The following is a 25,218-nucleotide window of genomic DNA, read 5'->3' as shown; positions in this document are numbered from 1 at the left end:
AACATAAAAAAATATACTGACGTTCCGTCGTCCAGATTACCGCAAACTCACTTACATTTTTAAAAATCTGCGTCATGTTACTGACAGGAACGTACTTACACTCGTTTATCTAGCGCTTTGTCAATCAGTCACACAGTACTGCATAGTGGTATGGGGCGGGTCTTCCAAAACACACTTTTTAAAACTTGAACGTGCTCAGAGATGTATTTTGAAAGTTGGATGGCGGCTACCTTATATGTTTCCTACAAATGATCTTTACAAAACCCGTAAAGTCCTTTCTGTCCGTAAATTATTTATCCTTAACCTTATTATGACTACACACTCGAAAACTCGATACGATTCGACATTGCTCGTAAGTCAGCGGCGCGGGCATGGTGTGCGTCCCACAATACTTGTTTCTACATCGTTAGCTCAACGTTTCTATGGCTTTCTAAGTAGCTTCATATACAATAAAATCAATAAGCTGATTAATATATACCCCATGACACAGACCCAATGCAAACATGCACTAACAAATTGGCTTCACGACCTAGACTACGAGCAAACAGAGAACTTACTCCAGACTGTGAAGTAATCTTGCTTTTTTGTTTTTGAGCCCAATTAATCAATTTAATTATTAATCGATGTGGATTCTGTTTTAGATGATTTTTTATTTTTAAAAGAAAAATTTCATGAAATTGGTCTCTAAATTAATTTAAATAAATGTGAAATTTTTGTTTCAAATGATAAAATTTCGTTACCAACTTTAGAGAAAATTAAGAAGCTTATTCCTAGCATTCAAATTGTAGATAAGTCATCACTTCGTCTCTTGGGTGTCCCAGTCTTTGAGGAGTCCATGCAGGACTTCGTTAAAGAGAAAATCCTAAATTTTAGTGCATGTTCAGGCCGTCTACTCAAAATTAACACCCATATGGCTTACAACATCATTAGATACTGCCTTTTCGTTCCCAAATTTACCTACTACCTCCGGTGTTGTCCAATCTGGACACAGGAAACTCTTTTACAGGATTTGGACAACATAGTGAGAGATACACTCGTCGCGGTTTTGAACGTAGACATGGACGACCGAATATGGTCCCTAGCTTCTCTCCCGATAAAGCTTGGGGGCCTAGGCATCCGCAAAATTTCATGTGTAGCATTACCAGCATTTCTTGGTTCAGTCCACAGTACTTACGAACTCGTTTCTAAAATTTTGTCTTCGCCTTTATTGGATCCAAAAATCACTTATATGACTGAAGCAAGAAATGAGTGGTTACTCACCTGCCCTAATACTGATCTACCCACGGTCCCGACTTCTCAGCGATTGTGGGATGAGCCGCTCTGTGAATTAATACGTAAAAATTTACTTGACTCATGTAGAGATTCAACAGAGCGTGCTCGCCTCCTCGCAGTTGCAGAATGGGAATTGGGGCTATGGTTGCAGGCCCATCCATCACTTCACACGGCACTCTAATGTCCGACAATAGCTTTCGTTTAGCAACCTGTCTTCGCCTGGGGGCACCTTGCTGTGTTCAGCATCACTGCCAGTGTGGCAACATTGTCGACCGCTTTGGTTGCCACGGGCTCTCATGCGTGAAAAGCGCTGGCAGAATATCCCGCCACGCCAGCATAAATGACATCATCCGTCGGGCCCTTGTCAGCGCCGGCGTGCCAGCCATTCTAGAACCGAATGGTTTGGTGCGAAGCGATGGTAAGAGACCAGACGGTATGTCGACGATTCCCTGGAAGATGGGTCGGTCGCTCGTTTGGGATGCGACTTGTGTAGATACCATGGCACCGACACGTCTTTCTGGGACTAATTCTAACGCTGGCAGCGCTGCTTCAACGGCTGAAGGCCTCAAACGACGGAAATATGAAAATCTCTCCAAAGATTTCATTTTTGTTCCGTTTGGGGTGGAAACTTTGGGCCCCTGGGGCCCATCTGCTACAAGCTTTTTTAAGGACCTTAAAAAAAAACTTTTTGAGGCCTCGGAAGACCAGAAGGCCGGTACGTATTTTGCACAAAGAATTAGCATTGCTATCCAGCGTGGAAATGCTGCCAGCCTTCTGGGAACTCTGCCAACCGGCGGTGAGCTAACGCAGATTTTCTATTTATAGCTTTACCTAAATGCTTCAAATTTCTCAAAATTCTATTTAGCTTTACCTAAATACTTCAAATTAAATTTAATTATTTATACCTATGTAATAGTAATAATGAACACGTATAGATGCAGATACTCACCCATACACAATACAACATGCATGCGCGCACACGCCCACATATACACACACACTCACACACATACAAATACACACACATTCACACACACACGCATAATAACTTTAAATGATAACACCTAATGATCTCTCAACACTAGTCCGCAGCATCTGTTCACGACTTAACCTAATCTATTTTATCTTAAGAAGGAGGGAGCCTGGAGATCAGTAATACAGGCCTGAACCTAGTACAGACTTCAGCTCTTTCAAAGGCTTACAAAATAAATTATAAGGTTAATTTCCATTTAATTTTGTATTTGTACTATACCTTTATGAGAGAAATAAATAAATTATTATTATTATTATAAACGAAAGAGAAAAGAAGCGACGTCTTACAAAGTTGGCGATTTAGTTGCAATCAAGAAAACGCAGTGTGAGCAACGCAAAGAGTGCCTCTCAAGGCAGTAAATTATTTCCTAAGTACCTAGGATCTTATGAAGTCTTAAAAAAAAAAGGAAATGACCGATATGGTTTGAGGAAAGTTGGAAATGCAGAAGGTCCAATCAACACGACTTCTGCTGATTTCATGAAACCATGGGTTACGTCGAAAGAAAATTGTTCATCTGGATCAGATAATTAACCAGGACGGCCGTGAGGAGTATTTTTTAGAATTTAATTTTATTTAAATCTAACAACCCTTTGTGGATGGGCTGTCAAAGTCAGTAGGTAGTCAGATAAAAAAGATTAGTGTGTGTGGTGGTGGTAAGATGTAAAAGTGATAATAATATGTTGTTGTTTTTTAGTGTAAAAAATAAAAATAAAAATAAGATGGGTCCATTTCTCGTTAGTCCGCCGTCCTACATATATGTATAATTATACTGTATACAAATATGTGTACTGATGAAATTATCTCTTTACTAATCCAAAGTTTTAAATGTAAATTCCAGATTTCTAACTGCACAAAAACATTAGGTCAAAAGTTCAAGACGCTTACCAGGGTTCATTAATGATTACAATAAATAGCCTGTACTTAATGGCTTCGTTTGTGATCATTAACATTTTAGGTGTAAAATTGCAGCTGAATATGGGTGCTGTTTATATTTCATGAATTTAACGGGAAATTATTGAAAATAAAAAAGATTTCTGTCTGGACACCACAGAATAGCACTAACGGCCTGGAATAACAGCCGATGTGGGTGTCATAAAAGCAAGTAAAATATTCATCAAATAATTAACAGTAGCATTTTTGTAGGGTTACTGGTGATAGGGCATGTGTTAAGCTAGCATGGGTATCACCATCCAGCCTGTTTATGCCGCGAGTATTTATACCATCCAGCTTGAAGTGTGGGACAGCCGACATATAATAAAATCAATACTACAACTTTAGTCTCTAGAAGCATTTAAATAATTGTGATGCGAAAAATAAAATGTATTTTTTATTTATGTACACACAAAAAAGAAGACATACTACAGAGTAATAGGAAAATTATGTACAAAGGCACTGCTTATTTCTTTAAGAAATCTCTTCCAGCAGACCTGCGAGTGGATTATGAGAATAATGATTAAAAGTGATGAGTGTGTGTAGGACAGCTAAAATAATAAATACAACATGAGAATTATAGTAATGCACATACACATAGCAAATATTGTTAAATTTGAATACAAAATATTATAAGTAACACAGTATATACGAAGAGTAGGTATAGAACAATGATCATTCGGTATGTAATGTATATTGTTGTCTAGAAATATATTATAAGTCTTTTTGTGTTATCATGTTATAAATCTTCAGTTATGACTTTGCTTTCAAAGATACGACCAATATAGCCTATTCATAATCGATACGATTGGGTTCCCACCCGGTCCGGGGTAGGGCGCCGGCTGTGAGCGGCAGGAGTTTTTAGTGAGGTTCGACTCCCACATACCCCACCTGCCGTGCGGGTGGGGATCCGGCGATTTTCTCCTGTGGAAAAAAAAAAAAAAAAAAAGAAGAAAAATTCATAAGATATCGATAGATGGAAGGCTATCCAAGAATGAAGTTAGTCAGAACGAGACACCGATATGAGTGTCTGTAGGTATCTTGATAATATGTATAGGCGATAAATAAATACGTTTTTAGAATAAAGTGGACAACCAAATATTATTATCAACGCACCGCAATGGTCGTGTTCGATCTTCGGACAATATCCATATGGCCTTACTGTTCATCTTTAGCTAGAAGGAATAATATTCGTTACTAGCTGACCCGGCAGAGTTCGTAGTGCAGTCACCGTCGACGCCCTAGACACGTCCTTACGGATCCATCAGATCCAATAACCTTTGCACTAGACGCCTTCAGCTCTAGGAGCAGGCTTAGGGACCTCGGTAACCGTACTCGTCGAACTCGACAAAGAGTTCGCCGTGCAACCTAACCCATGAATCAGCTCGCTGAGTTTCTCGCCGGATCTTCTCAGCGGGTCGCGATTCCGATCCGGTAGTAGATTCATTCGCGAAGCAGCTACTCTTGAGTTGTTAGGTCTCCTTCGGAGGCGCTCGGGTAGCTGTTAGCAAATCCCACCCCTCCTGGCTGAGCCTTTGCTCGCCCACCTGTCCTGGTGAAACTGGAAAGGCCTCCGGGCCACCAGTAATCCTTCAATCATAAAAAAAAAAAAGTTCGTAGTGCCTCAATCGATAAATTTAATAAAAGACCTAAACTTTTGTATAAAAAAAAACTTAAAAAAAAAACAAGGCATCCGTCCGACAGGGGATAACATCAAAGGAAAAACAAAATTATTATTATTATTTATGTCCAAGCATTTTCATATTTATCTATCTTTTAAACCTTTTCTGGACTTCCAAAAATAATTCAAGACCAAAATTAGCCAAATCGGTAAAGGCCGTTCTCGAGTTTTAGCGAGACTAACGAACAGCAGTTCATTTCTATACATTAATCTGTCACTACTTATTTTACTGTAACTGATTCCACGATAAAAATGATTAGTTATGTTCTCGTAATCTAATCTCTATACATTGGTGAGTAAGTGGTCTACCGCAAAATGTTTTAATACATTCAACAAACAAATATTGTAAATCTATATGATATATTTCGTCCGTGCGGGTAGGTACCAACCACCACCCTGCCTATTTCTGCCGTGAAGCAGTAATGCGTTTCGGTTTGAAGGGTGGGGTAGCCGTTGTAACTATACTGAGACCTAAGAACTTATATCTCAAGGTGGGTGGCGCATTTACGTTTTACATGTCTATGGGCTCCAGTAACCACTTAACACCAGGTGGGCTGTGAAATCGTCCACCCATATAAGCAATAAAAAAAAGGAAGCAGAAGGGTATAAAATGACAGACAAAAATAACACATTATATCATCTTTATTAAAATTAACAATTAGTAAGTAGTTAGTTCTGATGAAAAACAATATTTATTCAACGGTATTTATAGAAAAATCACAATCAAATAACATTTAACTTAAAATTCTTCTGGGTTAACTAACATAATCTAATTGACTCATAAGTAATCGGTTAAAAGTTAAGTAATCAGTCTTCAAAGGCTCAGCCAGGAGGGGTGGGATTTGCTAACAGCTACCCGAGCGCCTCCGAAGGAGATCTAACAACTCAAGAGCAACTGCTTCGCGAATGAATCGGCTATCGGATCGGAATCGCGACCCGTTGAGAAGATCCGGCGAGAAACTTAGCGGGCTGATGCATGAGTTAGGTTGCACGTCGACCTCTTTGTCGAATCCGACGAGTACGGTTACCGGGGTTCCTAAGTAGAATGCCTTGACAAAGTATAACATGAAAAATATTTCACATATTACCTTAACGTTTTAGATATTCTATACGGTAGGCAGCGGCTTGGCTCTGCCCTTGGCATTGCTGAAGTCCATGGGCGACGGCAACCACTCACCATCAGGTGGGCCGTGTGCTCGTCTGCCTACAAAGGCAATAAAAAAAAAAAACATTGCCTAGGTATTGTATAAAATACCGTATTATACAAATTGCCGATAACATATTTAATAAATCAATTCTTATCAACCAACGATTGAACTGTAAAATAGTTGTACAGGGCTGGAATATTCTGTCGTCTTTTTTATTTTTTATTTTGTTTTTATTGCCCCCGTAGGCAGACGAGCATACGGTCCACCTTGGTTATTGTAGCACATGGACTTCAGCAATGCCAGGGGCAGAACCAAGTCGCTGCCTACTGTTAAGTACTATACTGGTGGTAGGACCTCTTGCGAGTCCGCGCGGGTGGGTACCACCGCCCTGCCTATTTTAGCCGTGAAGCAGTAATGCATTTCGATTTGAAGGGTGGAGCTGCCGTTGTAACTATACTGAGACCTTAGAACTTACATCTCAAGGTGGGTGGCACATTTACGTTGTGGATGTCTATGGGCTCCAGTAACCACTTAACACCAGGTGGACTGTGAGCTCGTTCACCCACCTCAGCAATAAAAATAAAAATACTTACCTCGATTGTAGAAAAACATGTCAGAGCGCTCGGGAAACACCGTGGAGGGGAGCTCAGTCCAAAGCCGGTTGGTGCGTGGCCAAAAAATCTTCATAAACGCACTGTGGATAAGCGCAGTGGCTCTAGATAGTATTGATGAACTTTACTTCGATAGCGGGCGGTGCGATGGTAGAAACGAGATGATCGGATCATCTCAAACAATATCTTGTTAATGTTTACAAAGATTTTAAATGTATTTTTTTTGCTTAGTTGTGTGAAGTCGTCGTGGCCTAAAGGATAAGACGTCCGGTGCATTCGTGTTGAGCGATGCACCAGTGTCCGAATCTCGGGCGAGTGCCAATTTTTCTAATGAAATATGTACTCAATAAATGTTCACGATTTACTTCCACAGTGAAGGAATAACATCGTGTAATAAAAATAAAACCCGCAAAATTATAATTTGCGTAATTACTGGTGATAGGACCTCTTGTGAGTCCGCACGGGTAGGTACCGCCACCCCGCCTATTTCTGCCGTGAAGCAGTAATGCGTTTCGGCTTGAAGGGTGGGGCAACCGTTGTAACTATACTGAGACCTTAGAACTTATATCTCAAGGTGGGTGGCATATTTGCGTTGTAAATGTCTATGGGCTCAAGTAACCACTTAACACCAGGTGGGCTGTGAGCTCATCCACCCATCTAAGCAATAAAAAAAAGCCCATAGACATTAACCACGTCCAAGTCGCTGCCCATATCGAGAGATGGATTCCAAGTCTCAGCTATGCTCATCGCAACGACTGCCCCGCCCTTCAAACCGAAAGGTATTGCTGCTTCACGGCAGAAATACGATACTTCAAAATAAAAAAAAAAAACCATAAAAAAATTCAAAACTTCATTCTAAGTACAATTCTGTGCACTAAAATGTACATTTATGAAATGTCATTATGATTTAGCAATAATTGTTATAAGTTATATATATATATATATAATGTATTATTGATACGATTTTATCATCACTCATGATCACTTCTTATGTTATCACTTCATAATTTTGTTATAATTGATTTTCCTAAAGATAAAACAAAAATTGAGTGCATATAGTTGCTCATGGTCTTAGCTCCATCACTTATTTTCGTATAGACTCTTTATCTACTGTTTCTTGTCACACATTGTAGGTGGTAGGCAGCGGCTTGGCTCTGCCCCTCGTGCATTGCTGAAGTCCATGGGCGACAGTAACCACTCACCATTAGGCGAGGCGTATGCTCGTCTGCCTACAAGTGCAACAATTTATTTTTTCGGAAAACAGGGTAAATAAGACGGATAGGTAATAGAATTTAAGTAGAAAATGACATTATTTATGTTCTAATGTAGCATTTGTTTTTTAAACTAAAACACGTTTTTTTTATTCATTATTTTAAATCATTTTTGCGTTTAAGCAAAATCTATTTATTAATACGTAAAGCAAAAACTTTGTACCCCTTTTCACGAAAATTGCGCGGACGGAGGAGTATGAAATTTTACACACTTATAGAGAATATAGAGAAGAAGTGTAGAATGGTAATTTTTTTTTAAATTATACATAAAAAAATACATTAAATCAATAAATAAAACATTACACACACTACCATGTATTTGACACACCCGCAGGCATACGGTTGGTTTTGCATTGGCATTGGTTTATTGTCAAACTTCTTATTGCTTACAGTCTGTGGTCAAATTGAGAATAGAATAAATGTATAGAGTGTAGTCTTGGCGAAATCTTGACAATAGTCTTTGACAATAGAATCATAATAGTGTACAAACTTATAATTTAAATTAATTATAGTCGAATTTCGACCACCAGGGGACAATTAGTTAATATAAAAAGACGTGTAAGGGTTTAATTCAAAATCGCAGACGTCACTATTATTTTAAGTAATGGGAGACTTGGTAATGTGATACGATATGATATGATAGCAGTAATATAATATGTAATATATAATAATAATAATGACAGGAGCAATAATGTTAATATAATAATAATAATGGGATACCTATGTACGATAATCTACATATATAAAAATGAATTGCTGTTCGTTACTCTCGCTAAAACTCGAGAACGGCTGGACCGATTTGGCTAATTTTGGTCTTGAATTATTCGTGGAAGTCCAGAGAAGGTTTAAAAGGTAGATAAATATGAAAATGCTCGGAATTAAATAAAAATAACAATTTTGTTTTCCCTTTGATGTGTCCCCCGTCGGACGGATTCGTTTTGTTTGTTTTAAGTTTATTTTATACAAAAGTTAAGGTATTTTATTTATCGATTGAGGCACTACGAAGTCTGCCGGGTCAGCTAGTAACTGATGTAAATTTGACTCCAAAAACAATTCTGAAAGATAATTTGAGCGAAGCTTTTATTGAATGTATGTTTTAGGTACATAAATGAAATAGCTGTGTGAAATTCGTGGAATCTTCATCGTGCGATGCTCAAAAGAGTCTTTCATTGATTATTCATGAGCCACGTTTGATGCTTACTTCATATGTGGGTAATTTAGACGATGTCCGTTTACACATCTCCTCCTCCTCCTCGAGTCGTGTTCCTCATGTCTGAGGGTCGTGACCACCATCACCCATGAGCTTCAATCTTAAGATGTTTTTCCACTTTCCCCTGTCCACGGCGTCATGCAGCGCGCTGTACACTGTACTGTCCAAAGTGGTGCGGATCTGATCGGACCAACGAGTCGGGCTGCGGCCTCTAGATCTGTTGTTTATACATCTAAGTGTGACCTAAATATGTAATTTATGATTACCGAAAAGAAAATTAATAACAGTTATTCGGATGCTAATAAATTGGTTTAAGCTCAGACATTACTATAGCAAACATAAATCATGTCTCATCTGTTAATTAAAATAACACTTTGAAATAATATGAAACGAGAATTTATTGTGCAAAACTTAATGTCGCAATGGAAACATAATGCTATTTATATAGATAACTAGCTTACCCGACAGACTTCGTAGTGCCGAAATCGATAAATAAAAGACCTAAACTTTTGTATAAAATAAACTTAAAACAAACAAAAGGAATCCTTCCGACGGAGGACACATCAAAGGAAAAACAAAATTGTTATTTTTATTTTTTTCCGAACATTTTCATATTTATCTACCATTTAAACCTTCTCTGAAATTCCACAAATAATTCTAGACCAAAATTAGACAAATCGGTCCAGTCGTTCTCGAGTTTTAACGAGACTAACGAACAGCAATTCATTTATATATATATATATAGATAGATAGATAGATTACGGGCATATAGCCGACGTCGTATAAAAGTCCAGCTGTTTGGGCCAAAATGCGACGGAGATATTGTTTAGTTGGATTTAAATCCGAGATAAGCCCCCACAGCTGAAACACAAGGAATGATTTGATTCCAGACCCAAAAAAGAGCAGAGAATGTGCGATCGTTGGGCCAATAACCGGCGCATTGGGTTGATAGTGTTGGAAAAAGATCTCAAAGTCCCCGGAGTTCATGAGTAGTGACACACTGGCGGAGACCAGGTAAAATCGAGACTTTTTGTGTCGGAGACCAAAATAATTTTCTGAGCCACTCTAGAAAGAAGATCACACCCAGAAACAATTATATGTACACACTTCGAAAAAATATTACCTGCTTTAAAAGCAAACGTGAATTTATTTAATGCGTGTACCTTTTAATCTCCTGTTCTGATTAACAGGAAATTTCGAGCTTAGCGTGTTAAAAGGTTTAAAGATTTTAATGAATTTGAGACTAGTCATTGACTCGTAGAAAATATACTTAGAAGTTGTTAGGCGTTTTGAGTAATCCAAAAGACGTCAAGTCAAATAGGGTCTTTGATATTGATATTCGGATTACAATAAAGTATTATAATCTCGAACGGAAGGAATGTAAGTTGAAGTCCGTGAATTCTTTCTCAAATTTTTAAACGGAAGCCCTCCTTTGAATTAATTTCAAGAGTCGCCAATGGATGGATGCCTTTGCAACGAATTTTAATTTATTTTGTATAATTCAGAAATTCTTCAAGAAGCTACTTGTTATGTCCGCCTGACGGCAGGTATAAGAAACTAAACTACAAAGATTAAAATTGTTTATTACAAAAAAAAATATTAATTAATTAAATATAAAAAATAATAATTAATTGAATTAAAAAAAAAATACACTACTGACGACTACGCGCGGGGAGTGGGTTCGCGGCACAGGGAAATTCTCTGGCTTAAAAAAACCTGTGTGCTCTGGGTACTTGACCGTTCGATCCGTGACGCATGGAGGTCTTCTCTGAGGAAGGTTCCACTGCTTGATGGGGAACTGTTTTTTTATTTTTTATTTTTTTATTGCTTAGATGGGTGGACGAGCTCACAGCCCACCTGGAGTTAAGTGGTTACTGGAGCCCATAGACATCTACAACGTAAATGCGCCACCCAGCTTGAGATATAAGTTCTAAGGTATTAGTATAGTTACAACGGCTGCCCCACCTTTCAAACCGAAACGCATTACTGCTTCAAGGCAGAAATAGGCGGGACGGTGGTACCTACCCGCGCGGACTCACAAGAGGTCCTACCAACAATAATTACGCAAATTATAATTTTGCAGGTTTGATATTTATTACACGATGTTATTGCTTCACCGTGGAAGTCAATCATGAACATTTGTTGAGAACGTATTTCATTAGACAAATTGGTACCCGCCTAAGATTCGAACACAGGTGCATCGCTCAACACGAGTGCACCGGACGTCTTATCCTATAGGCCACGACAACTTGTCAAAACTTGGAGACGGTGTGTGATGGTCCACGATCAGTACTTAGACGTGCGGCACGTACTTTGTAATCCGTACGGTGGACCCCCAGTTTTCTGGAACGCGTCGAATCGACACTTGAAGCGCGAAAGATGATACCGACATCTCGTTTTTACCATCGCACCGCCCGCCACCGGAATAGAGTTCATCCATACTACCTGGAGCCACTGCGGTCATCCACAGTGCGTTTCCAGAGGTCTTTTTTGCCACGTACCATCCGGCTATGGAATGAGCTATCCTCCACGGTGTTTCCCGAGCGCTATGGCATGTCCTTCTTCAAACGAGGCTTGTGGAGAGTATTAAGCAGTAGGCAGCGGCTTGGCTCTGCCTCTGGCATTGCTGAGGTCCATGGGCGACGGTAATCACTCACCATCAGGTGGGCCGTATGCTCGTCTGCCTACAAGGGCAATAAAAACTGCGACACCCAGGCACTAGGTGAGACCGGGAGAGGGCGTCGGCATCTGTCGCGAAGCAATTAAAAATTACGCGGAATGCAGTGGCGACAATTAAGTCCGACCGAAATATAATTAAAAAAATAATAATAATCAAATATTTAAATGAAATACGATTACCCAACCCAGAATCAAACCCCAACTGCTTATGCCGGACGATCACCATTCCACTACGCTATGAGGTACAAAAGAAAAGATTACATTTTAACTTATACTAAATACAGGTAAGTTACCAATAAATAATAGTAGACGGTTTTTTTTTTGATAACGCCATCTTGTTGTGTCTTTAAAGCGGTTAGTTGCCCTCAATTAAGAAAAATAGTATTATTATTCGCCAATAGATGTCGGGAAGAGTTGATTATTGAAAACACGAATAAAACAACATTTTCTGAAAATAAATTGTAGCTAGATCGATTTATCGCCCCCGAAATCCCCTGTATACTAAATTTTATGAAAATCGTTGGAGCCGTTTCCGAGATTTAGATTATATAATTATATATTAATATACAAGAATTGCTCGCTTAAAGGTATAAGATAAGATTGAGTGAAGCAATGACCTGTATGAATGAAATAGTAAATAAATCCCAGCTATGTGTTTGAGTTACATTATATTAACATGAACTAATACAAGGTTTAGTATAAAGTTTTAACTATTATACTTATATATATTAGTTAATAATTTCATATTATTATGAACTATCTTGTATACAATTTTTCGGTGGCAATTTTTAATAGAATAGTAAATACAAAACCAAAAGCTTATTATTTTCAAGTATCTATTGAAATTTATTATTTATGGGAATTTTAACAAATTCAATGTTTTAGAATAATTTGTTCTATTTAGATACACACAAGCCACCGATGTTAACAACTCACGCGCGGAATACACGATGGGAATTAATTATCGCGGCCATATCTCCTCTCGTTTCTTGTGGAGGCAGTGCTGATTTGGACTAAATTAATATGATAATAGAATGCTAATGACGAAAAATATCGCTGTGAAACATATTTAAAAGTTATCGGAATGATTATATCGATAAGATTACTAATTTTAAGATACCCCCTGGCACATTTCATTACTTTGTTAAATCACTATTAAGAAATATACGAGTCTATAGCCATAGCAATTTTTTACACTATTAAAAGGTTGAAGAAATCACTTGTTGAATAGTAATCGAATTAATTCAGACACAAAAAAATAGTAAATCGCAACCAAACATATATAAAGGGGTTGAAAAATAATGCAATCGATTTTAATATTCCTGTTTATTTTTGTGTGGGACTGCTGTACTACTTTTAAAACGAGAACAAATAATCACGAATATGGATCACTTATAATCTTCGTGCGAACTCGTCGAAGTCGTCGTGGCCTAAAGGATAAGACGTCCGGTGCATTCGTGTTGAGCGATGCACCGGCGTTCGAATCTCAGGCGGGTACCAATTTTTCTAATACGTAATACGTACTCAACAAATTTTCACGATTGACTTCCACAGTGAAGGAATAATATCGTGTATTAAAAACGAAACCCGCAAAATTATAATTTGCGTAATTACGGGTGGTAGGACCTCTTGTAAGTCCGCACGGGTAGGTACCATCACCCCGCCTATTTCTGCCGTGAAGCAGTAATGCGTTTCGGTTTGAAGGGTGGGGCAGCCGTTGTAACTATACTGAGGCCTTAGAACATAGATCTCAAGGTGGGTGGCGCATTTACGTTGTAGATGTCTATAGGCTCCAGTAACCATTTAACACCAGGTGGGCTGTGAGCTCGTCCAGCCATCTAAGCAATAAAAAATAACTCTGGCGTCGAAACTGTTTCCTCCTGCGCGAGTTTGTTTTTATATGTTTGTATCGGAACGGCCTACTTCCTGTGGCGGCGATGCGCAATGACCGGACTTCTAGATCTTTCGTATGAGACGAGATAGAAATGTGAAAAGAACGGCTCAACCGAAGCGAGTCACGCCCCAAACTATTGTCCATATTCCAGAAAACACCTGTGGTACTGACATAGCAATACTCGAATCGAGCGAAATCGAATTATTCTCAAACAGTTGATCCGTTGTTCGCTATTTTGTTTTAGAAATTTCTAGGCACCTAGAATTTGATTTCCGGTATCAACGATTACCTTATATGGTCATTATGAAGCTATCACTAGTTAAAGCGCGCGGTTTTCATTTAATTGTAATAATCGTCATGATAATCGCCTTATCGTTGCCGCCGCTGACTACTCCCCGAATCCTGATCACGCAGGAGCCGGTCACCGTCGACGCCCTAGACACGTCCTTACGGATCTATCAGATCCAATAACCTTTGCATTAGATGCCTTCAGCTCTAACACTAGGAGCAGGCTTAGGGACCCCGGTAACCGTACTCGTCGAACTCGACAAAGAGTTCGCCGTGCAACTTAACCCATGAATCAGCTCGCTGAGTTTCTCGTCGGATCTTCTCAGCAGGTCGCGATTCCGATCCGCTAGTAGATTCATTCGCGAAGCAGCTGCTCTTGAGCGATTAGGTCTCCTTCGGAGGCGCTCGGGTAGCTGTGTCGATTGTGCAAGCAAAATGGGTAATATCCCGTTTTTGATGTGTATTGGATTCAATAATCTATATAATTATCATCACGAGGGCCGTGAAGTAATTCACCATGCAAGCTGGTGGTAGGACCTCTTGTGAGTCCGCACGGGTAGGTACCACCACCCCGCCTATTTCCGCCGTGAAGCAGTAATGCGTTTCGGTTCGAAGGGTGGGGTAGCCGTTGTAACTATACTGAGACCTTAGAACTTATATCTCAAGGTGGGTGGCGCATTTACGTTGTAGATGTCTATGGGCTCCAGTAACCACTTAACACCAGGTGGGCTGTGAGCTCGTCCACCCATCTAAGCAATAAAAAAAAAACAATAAAAAAAACAACAATAATATCTTTGTAGTATATCCCATTCCTAGTAGTAGTCCTAGTAACAGTAAATACGTCTTTTTGGAATAAAGACGTCCTAATAATATATATAAAAAATAATGTATGTGCGAAAGAGTATCTTCATCGAAAATTCGAGACCCGTTAGCTCAATTAATATGAAACTGCACACATACAAAGGGCAACATGACGAATATGACATTAATTTTATTATTGAACCTTACATTAGTGCCGACGAGGTGGCACTGGTTGCAACGATTTTTATCTTTTGACTCATAACCATAAGCAATAGAGAATGTATATAAGTATACACATACATACATATATTCACCTAAATATCTACCGTAGCTAACTTTCTGGAGCATCTTATGGCTTTTATGTATTAACTAGAGGATGACTTAGCTTTGCTGTTTTTTTTTTGCTCAATTGTGTTCTTTAGTAATTATATTTAAATACGAATTACATATTGATATTATATTATATCATTTGTTAATTTCTTTATAAAAAAAAAAAGTTTATGTTTAAGTTGATTACCGATAAAGTTGATTATTGAAAACACGAATAAAACAACATTTTCTGAAAATAAATCGTAGCTAGATCGATTTATCGGCCCCGAATACAAGAATTGCTTGTTTAAAGATACTAGATGTAAAATTACATTTTGTTGCGGGCGAAGCCGCGGGCCCAGCTAGTCTGTTTACTATAATAAGACAATCAAAAATAAAACATATTTGATTTATTTCATAATATGTACATGATATGTATTAAAAATCAATTAAAATTACTGATTCTTTTTTGTCTTCTTTCCCTTCTTTTTTATAACACCGAATAATTTATTTTTCATATACCTCAGAAGTATGCATAAAACCAATGGCATCATTAAAATTACAGCAAAAAGATCTAAGTACAGCTTCTGGTAGAAAGGCACGTGCAGTGCTGGTGAGCGCAGATGGAGAGCTCCTTTAGTCTTGACGACGTGCTCCACCCAGTGGACCAGCTCGGCACCAGGAGACACCGGACGATCGTGGTAGACCAGCGATAGCTGCTTAATGTTTTCACGATATCTACAGTAAAATTGTGTACTTCACTAACACAGGTTAAACGTAAATTATAAATGAATGACTGAATAAAAATAAATAAAGTTTCTTTTTTATTGCTCATATGGATGGACGATTACAGCCCACCTGGTGTTAAGTGGCCACTCCGGTCATCCACAGTGCGTTTCCAGAGATCTTTTTTGCCACGTACCATCCGGCTATGGAATGAGCTCCCCTCCACGGTGTTTCCCGAGCGCTATGACATGTCCTTCTTCAAACGAGGCTTGTGGAGAGTATTAAGCGGTAGGCAGCGGCTGGGCTCTGCCCCTGGCATTGCTGAAGTCCATGGGCGACGGTAACCACTCACCATCAGGTGAGCCGTATGCTCGTCTGCCTACAAGGGCAATAAAAAAAAAGTGGTTACTGGAGCCCATAGACATGTATAACGTAAGTGCGCCACCCACCTTGATATATAAGTTCTAAGGTCTCAGTATAGTTACAACGGCTGCCCCACTCTTCAAACCGAAACGCATTACTGCTTCGCGGCAGAAATAGGCAGGGTGGTGGTACCTATCCGTGCGGACCTACAAGAGACCCTACTACCAGTAGGTACGAAATTATGTCTCAGCAGGTACAAAATATTAATGTATTACTACATAATACAAGCTTACTAATATTTGAAGCATATAAGTCTTGATAGCCTAAAACTGAAAGCAAAATTATGCTTTATTAATAACAATTACGATTCATCAAAAGTGTTTACAAAATATTAATTCTTAGCTCATCACTACTTTTTCTTCTTCTTCAATGTTTACTTTCTGCTGGCTTAGAAATTTGCAAAGTGTTTTGCAGTATTTAGACACAGTAAAACTTTTTATCAACGAAGTTGAAAGCGAAGTGTTAAAGAATCACCGAAAATGTCTGTGGGCATAGATGTTACAAGGTACATTTTCCCTTGACACGAGATCGAAGTCTTAAAGCTATTCTTATTAAGAAGAACTACTAATTACTTCGCGATACAAAATAAGCTTCATAACAAATTACTAACTTAGGGCTGTTCAAAATTTCATCGATCGCCAACTTTAAGTTTCCTGGTGTTTCATAGTTAATGTCAACTTCGAGGGCAAATCCTTTTGTGGTTGCTCTTTTGATGTTGAGAAATTGGTCGGCAAAAACTGGGATCCCTATTATAGGGACCCCATAGTGTAGTGCCTCAGTTGTAGACAGTAAGCCGCCATGAGTGATGAATAGCACGCAGTTGGGATGAGCTGTGGAAAATATCACAGTTCAGATGAGATAGTTTTTGGACTTTAATGGTAATACTAAAAATGATAGTAAATAAAAAAAAAAACTTTTTGAGCATCTTAAGAAATGAAATGGAATTGAAATTAGAAACGACTGCAAATTAGTGGAAAAACTTTATTGATCTGATAAGGAAACAAATTGTGAACAATAACACTTATATTGTGCCTACTCTTTTTTTTTAAACTTATGATCACAGGGAAAGTTGAAGGCAACAGATCTAGAGGCCGCAGCCATACTCGTTGGTCCGATCAGATCCGCACCGCTTTGGACAGTACAGTGTACAGCGCGCTGCATGACGCCGTGGACAGGGGAAAGTGGAAAAAGATCCTAAGATTGAAGCTCATGGGTGATGGTGGTCACGACCCTCAGACATGAGGAACACGACTCGAGGAGGAGACTCTTTATAGTCAATGATAGTTCGCCTTAGGTTGTTTGTCTGTCGATGCTGTACATGGAGAATGTAAATAACAGTAAATTAAAAGTAAGAACAGATACTAAAACAAAATGGAAAATTTACGAAGCTAACTTAGGATAATGGATTTCATATTTAACTACCTTTTGTTGATGAGAACGAAATTTAGATTTTGCTCACAAACATTTTTAACTTAGTATTAGCAAGGTATAAGGTAATGTCGAAAACTAATAATCACTCGCGAATTCGGAGAAGGCCACAAGCGACATGTTGACTTTACGGAATTCGCATCACACTCGACTCTAGTGTCTGTAATGCTGCATGTGATGATTGAAGATAAACAAAATGGCGACCACCGAGAAAAAAGTCACGGATGTCGGCTATCACGACCTTCAGCAATGAGGAAACACGGCTAACTCAACTTTGTGAACCTTTTTAGTTGTGTTTTTTTATACCGCGAATAAAACTGTACTTTCTTTTTTTATCGTGTCATCAATTAGCTGCGCAACCACATCTATTCAATTTATTCCGCAACATTTAAAGACCTAATATTTTTTATATTTTTTTATTGCTTAGATGGTTGGACGAGCTCACAGCCCACCTGGTGTTAAGTGGTTACTGGAGCCCATAGACATCTACAACGTAAATGCGCCACCCACCTTGAGATATAAGTTGTAAGGTCTCAGTATAGTTACAACGGCTGCCCCACCCTTCAAACCGAAACGCATTACTGCTTCACGGCAGAAATAGGCAGGGCGGTGGTACCTATCCGCGCGGACTCACAACAGGTCCTACCACCAGTAGGTAATTACGCAAATTATAATTTTGCGGGTTTCACTTTTATTACACGATGTTATTCCTTCACCGTGGAAGTCAATCGTGAACATTTGTTGAATACGTATTTCAATAGAAAAATTGGTACCCGCCTGTGAGATTCGAACACCGGTGCATCGCTTCAACACGAATGCACCGGACGTCTTATCTTTTAGGCCACGACGACTTTAAATTATTATTATTATATTAAATAATTAATTAATTAATTTAAATTATTATTATTATATTATTATATTAAATATACAATAAAGTTGAAGGACGGTATCGCTATAAATAAGAACGCGACCTTTATTAAAAAGATTGTACTTACAATGCTGATTGCTTGCTTACTGAATGCTCAAAACAGATTGTACATACAATGATGCAATCGTCAAACAAAGCACGTCAGCAAATAAGCATTAGTAAATATAGTTACTATGCAGACAGATTGTAGGGAATGGCAACATTTAGCGACATTCTTAGTATAGATGATAGATTAGTTCAAAACGAAGTTAGCACGAAATTGGGATTTATTTTTCTCTGTGTGTCAGAGTTTGTTAAAATTTTATTTCATCTGCGTCCTTGATACGCTGGTTTGTTTTGATTTTACATTGAGACCAAGGGCTCATGTTTCAAGGGCAGTAACTATCTGACATCGAGTGGATCGTGAACTCATTTTTTCGTCAATAAATGAAAACAAATTCAAAAGGATACCGTCGTTGAAAAAAATTAACTTAATTGTTAAATGCATTATTTCAGAGCAGCTGTACCCATTTAGCTGTATGTCCTCCTAACAGTTGTAATAAATAGAGTTAGCGTAAAAAAAAGTGTGAATAATTTTTAAAAATTTGAACAGGTAATTTTATGTGAATTTTCTTTAAAATCATAATTCGTGGAACTTACCAAGAATACTTTGCTGCGGCGCCCACGATACAATATGCACATTATTTGGTAATCCATCTAAGTCTTCCTCAAATTTCCATATAACGGTTTGTTTTAGATTTCCAAACATATCTACTAGGTTCCGTTTCAATTCTTCTGGTAATGTTTTGCTTTTTACCATTGTTCCCATACTGAAGTAAATTACACCATTTTCTGCTTTGTCCATGATATTTTTTATTTTCTGAAAAAACATACAAGTAGATCTTCGAAAAATTAAAAAAAAAATGGCAAAATTCCAACTTTCTAATAGTATCTGTATCAGCTATCTTTTAATTCAATTACCATATGTAGTATTTTTTTATGTGAGATTAACGATCTCAGCTCTCACACTATTCTAAAAATAAGACCAAAGCAAAAGAGGTCATTGTTAACCTAGAGGGTGAATCCAAAATCGTAATTGAGTAATTTGACAACAGACGTCAAGAACAAAAGTTTGACAATAAATAGTTTGCATGCGTGTGTGCGTCAAATACGTGGTATGTAGTGTGTGTAATGTTTTCTTTATTGATTTAATGTATCTTTTATGCATTATTTAAAAAATATATTTGCATTGTGCATTTCTTCTCTATATTCTCTATAAGAAGCAAGTTAAGTTAAAAGTTGAGTTTTAAAGACTATCACATAGTTCAATTTAGGATGCATTTCGTGCACGCATACATAGACATAACTTGCTATAAAAAGATTTATATATTATAAAAAAATGTATCACATTTGTTATTTATTGTACGGAGACAGATTATTACGATTAGTTGAATTGAACTATTTAGAATATAATTTCTATCATTAGAGGAATCTCTTTTTTAAGAGGCAAAGGTAGACCTAAGAAGAAACGGATGGATTGCGTGAAATACGATATGTATAAAAGGGGAATTAGCGAATAACTGATAAATGATAGAGGATTATGGAAGGAGAAAACATGTTGCGCCGACCCCAGGCGATTGGAAGAAGAGCATGAGAAGGATGAAAGGAATCTGTTTTTTGACTTACATCGGGCAACTGTGGTATTTTTTTCGGTATATAATATCCTGAGATCGCCTTGTAATTCTGAGGAAGACTAAAAGCAACTCCAGTAGACACGTGAGAATTTCCCAAAATCAATGATCCATTATACTTCACTTCGTTGTATGGTGGTAAAACTCTGTTTCGTTTCTTAACGGCTGGTCCAAACGCATTCTCGTAAATACTTTCTTCTTTTTCTTTCAATCTCCTATCGAAGACGAGGTTAATAATATTTACTTATTTATTTTCTATTGTTTTATTACGTTTCTTTAAATTTTGCTCTCTTACCGGATGTTGATGGTCATGATTTATCATGAACTAATCCTCAATCCTAAAACTCAATCTCCTTTTCGGTTTTCTGCTCTATTACACAGATCTGATACGCATGACACAAAGCACTTACAAAAAGTAAGCATTTTAGACAGAGAAAATGAAATTTCAACTTTTTTTTTTAATTTTTTTATTGCCCTTGTAGGCAGACGAGCATACGGCCCACCTGATGTTGAGTGGTTACCGTCGCCCATGGACTTCAGCAATGCCAAGGGCAGAGACAAGCCGCTGCCTACCGCTTAATACTCTCCACAAGCCTCGTTTGAAGAAGGACATGTCATAGCGCTCGGGAAACACCGTGGAGGGGAGCTCATTCCATAGCCGGATGGTACGTGGCAAAAAAGATCTGTCTGAAAAACCTGCCTTATGTTTGCTTATTGTAAATGCTTTATTACATTTTAGATTTCTTAAATGTTAATTATCAATATAAAATACAATTCCTTACCATCTGTTGTATAAAGTTTTAGCAATGTTCCATAATTGTTCAACACGCTCTAGAAATGTGTAGGGAGGTTCTAAGGATGAAGTATGATCAGGAAAGTAAGCTGGATTCGGTAAAGAATCAATAAGCCTAAGGATCATGGGATGGGGCTCCAGCGATGACGACCAAATAAATGGACAGTTGAAGACAGTTGAAAACCTAGAAAAGTATTTAATCTTGTAAAATATGTATGTAGACTTAGTTATTTTTTTAATTATAAAAAATATATTGACCAAACCTTTTTATGCACTGTCTTTTACTGGTAATTAACATCGTGGGTACTAAATGATTTAATCGATCGAAATAAATTAATAATTTTTTAGTAATTTTCTCACCCAGAATACAAGTCGCTATACATCCACTCAACAATCACGGCATCAAACGTTTGATCTGTATCCAAAAGCAGTTTTTGTACGTTGGGATGCATTAACAATGACTCGGTTACATATTGCATTACGATATACTTGTGATTCGTATCTGATAGATCGACTTCTTTGTTAATCAACTTCTTAAAGTTGAACAGGCCATCTAAAATGGAAGTGACCTCTAATTTAATTACAAGAAAAAAAAAAATATCACTTTTTATTATTATTCTAATTATCCTCTCGCAGGTCTGCTGGAAGAGACTTCTTAAAGAAATAAGCAGTGCCTTTGTACATAATTTTCCTATTACTCTGTACTATGTCTTTTTTCTGTGTGTACATAAATAAATAAATAAAAATAATACATTAATGCTTGTCATAGTAACTAAAACTAATTTATCTTTATTTTTCGAACCCGAGACGTGACAACGAGACAACGAGAATCTGTTGTATTGTATTCAAGTAATTATTCTGTGTCCTCATTTCGATTGGCCTGCAGTGGGATAGTGTAAAATAGGTCGTCAAGTTTTTATCTATTTTAAATTGTCGTTTTGTCCACAGAAAGTTAAAGTATTTATCTATACTAAAATTATAAAGAGGAAAGATTTGTTTGTTTTTTTGTATTGAATAGGCTTCAAAACTACTGAACCGATTTGAAAAATTCTTTCACTGTTTGGAAGCTACACTGTTCCCGAGTGACATAGGCTATAATCTTCTTTGAAAAAAATTTGCTAGTAGAATACTATATTTTTAAAATAAATTTTTTATTTTAATTTAAAATTTATTATCAGCCGTACGTATAAATTACCTTTCAAAAGGCCAGGTTTGTAAAACGGCAACTTCATTGGTAGTCAAGACATATTATTTAGAGCACTTGTTCTTATTTACACCACCCGCAATTGAATATTTTCCCACTAGACGGCAGGATTAGCTTAAGATCACCACATCATGAATTCCGCCCAACTTGAAAATTTAAGTCGAAATGTCACTTGTCTCGGTTATCCCACCCTTCTAAAGTGCATGATCATATCGCGGCAGAAAATGCAGGAATACGAATCACCTATACAGACAATGGGCAGGAATATTAATCATCTGCTCGTGGGCAATAGAATATGAATCGTTTAGTCAGGCCTAAAAAAATTATCGAAATTTTTTATATTCTAATTAGCTATGCCTATATTAGTACTTTTTTATCGTCCGTCCTTAACTCGCTTTTATATGATTTGCTAATCCCAATAACATACTGAAGCATACTGTGTATACCTTATAAAGGAATACGGAAGAAGATAGCCAGACAGTGGATGGACAAATGTTCTACGTAAATTTGAAAAGTATTAATTCTTACCGAAATCAAAACCCTTTTCGGTTGAAGATACATCGATCTGTCTTAATTTTGGATGACCAATCTTTAGTGGAGCAGGCGTTAAGTACGTTACCTAGGAGAAGAAACGAGAATGATTTTATACAAAGAGAAAAAAAACAGAGACGTTTATTTATCTAGAAGTACAGTTTTATTATTGCGAATTAAGATGCCAACGTTATAATAAAATGACAAAATAAGCAGTTTTTTTTTTGCTTAAAGTGGGTGGACGAGCTCACAGCTCACCTACCTGGTGTTAAGTGGTTACTGGAGCCCATAGACATCTAAAACGTAAATGCGCCACCCACCTTGAGATATAAGTTCTTAGGTCTCAAGTATAGTTACAGCGGCTGCCCCACCCTTCAAACCGAAAGGCATTACTGCTTCACGGCAGTAATAGGCAGGGTGGTGGTACCTACCCGTGCGGACTCACACGAGATCCTAACACCAGTAATAATTTGTTTAGTTAACTAATTTTATTTCTAAGATGGGTTAACAAATTCACAGTATTTGGCTATACGGTTAGTGGAGTCAATAGACATCAAATTATTGATTCTGTCGCCCAACTTGAGTCATCAGATCGAAATGTCAATTGTAATTGTATAACTGCCGTCTTACACCTTCAAACCAGATTGTCTAACTGCTATGGTACAAAAATACGTGGGTTGATGATATCCTTCCGCGGTAGTTCACAATACACCATGAAGTGATCTTACAAACTAAGAAAGAATTCATAGAGAAAAATGGATAGGTGGAATTCCAGTCTTTTTTTTCTTTTCGCCCTTATTCAACATGATGTGAGGTCGGTGCGGCATATCCTCTTATTATGCTGCACTGGAATACGGCATGAGTTTTACGATCAATCGCTTGCCTGACGACAACGTTCCTTAAGTTGTATATCCTGCATATCTGTTACATGTTTCTTTTACTACATCCGCTTTTAATTCTGTGATATGGATTTTCATATTAAAAATGCTTAAATAAAAATTTAGATTTTTAAACACCAAAAAGATAACAATATTATATTTTGTTGTTTTTCTGTATAAGCAGTTCTCGAGCTCTTAAGAATTCAACCATCAGTCAGTGTAACAAGGTCGTTTTGTTTGTAATCCGATCACGCAGGCTTTTTTTATTCAAATCGGCACGTATGAATATTTATTTACAGAAATATCTAGTTCTGGTGCAATACACTCTACCGCCAGGGACGTGATGTAGTGGAGTTTATAATCAGTAATGAACGTATTCGGTATTTGGTGAAATAATATTGATTGTGTCCGTCATGACGATAGCCAAACACAATGAAAAATAAAAGTTATATTAACTGTCAAGAATAATAAAAAATAATATAGTATTTCACGCCACGTTCCAATTACATAGTATTGTTCTATTTTGAATCCCAAAATAATACATAATGTCATTGTAATAATATTCAAATTCAAATCAAAACGGTTCGGTTGTAGAGCAACAAGCAGAGCAAGTAGAGTTTATTTTTAGTTTAGAGAATTTTTTCTTTCCGTTTTTAAAATTGAATCTGGTGTATTTATATTACTTATTGATATATTTTTAGTGATCAGAACGCAATGCTGTCATTACTAAGTTATTTTTTTTATTTTTTTTTTTAAAAATAAAACTGGCTTAAATCGAGAGATTATTGGAAGGTGGGTTATACATGATTTCAATATTATTATTAATTAAAAAAATATCTCACCGACTATTTTTATATAATGACTTGAAACTTGATAATTTATGCTCAAACAAAATCATAACGTGGTTCCATATTAAATTGAGGGATCGAAATGAAATATAGAGACGCAAAAATGAACCTTAATGGTTTGATACAAACGCAATTTTACAATGCTCGTCAGGCTGTACTGGATTTATTAGTTTATTTACGTTACATTTGAGATATTGAAAACGATTATTAATATGTCACTTACATCGTGATTAGCCTCCAAGAGAAGCCTTACATATCCTTCACCTAAAATCATGTGACTCTTCCCAGGGAACGGAAAAACAGCTAACAATTTGTATGCACTACATGTCACTAATATCAAGCACAATATAATTGCCCTTAACATTATTGATTTAATAGTTATTACTGTTTAAATCACTCAGACAGATGCGACTCAGACGATCGCGCATGATGTAATGACTTTGACTGTGTCAGTGAACTTGCCCGCTGTGGAGGTTGTGACAGCAGTACCAAATCAAGTCACAAAATGTATACAGTGTAATATGTATTTTAGATTACCTACTAATTGCTATATAATAATATTTAACTGGGTAATAATATTATGAAATAAATATTATTCATAGATAGCTATGAGCTGTACAATTATTATCGACGTTGGTGCTCATTCCGATAGAGGCACCCGT

General features: G+C 37.3%; 1 protein-coding gene across 2 annotated transcripts; it reads right to left on the bottom strand.

The window, feature by feature from the left end:
* Positions 1–15,522: 15,522 nt before the first annotated feature.
* On the bottom strand, positions 15,523–24,982 carry UGT40A1 (phenol UDP-glucosyltransferase). Of its 2 annotated transcripts, NM_001043575.1 has the most exon segments (8): positions 15,523–15,865; positions 16,887–17,106; positions 19,272–19,491; positions 20,298–20,517; positions 21,085–21,279; positions 21,456–21,648; positions 22,828–22,918; positions 24,780–24,982. In NM_001043575.1, coding segments are annotated over 8 exon segments (1,563 nt in total). In that variant the 5' UTR covers positions 24,921–24,982; the 3' UTR covers positions 15,523–15,582.
* Positions 24,983–25,218: the final 236 nt, after the last annotated feature.

The sequence above is a fragment of the Bombyx mori genome, chromosome 7 (genome assembly GCF_030269925.1).
Source record: "Bombyx mori chromosome 7, ASM3026992v2".
NCBI lineage: Eukaryota > Metazoa > Arthropoda > Insecta > Lepidoptera > Bombycidae > Bombyx > Bombyx mori.
Note: the sequence above shows the minus strand (reverse complement) of the source record. Positions and strands in the feature narration are given on the sequence as shown.

Bases quoted from the DNA above. Each gene is read 5' to 3' on its own strand.
- UGT40A1 (XM_021351352.3), bottom strand. From the start codon at position 21,574: ATGCAATATGTAACCGAGTCATTGTTAATGCATCCCAACGTACAAAAA. The intron at 19,492-20,297 runs GTAAGTCAAAAA...ATGTTTTTTCAG, and splicing joins AAATACCACAGTTGCCCGAT to AAAATAAAAAATATCATGGA. The intron at 15,866-16,886 runs GTTAGTAATTTG...ATTTTACTGTAG, and splicing joins GAAATTTTGAACAGCCCTAA to ATATCGTGAAAACATTAAGC.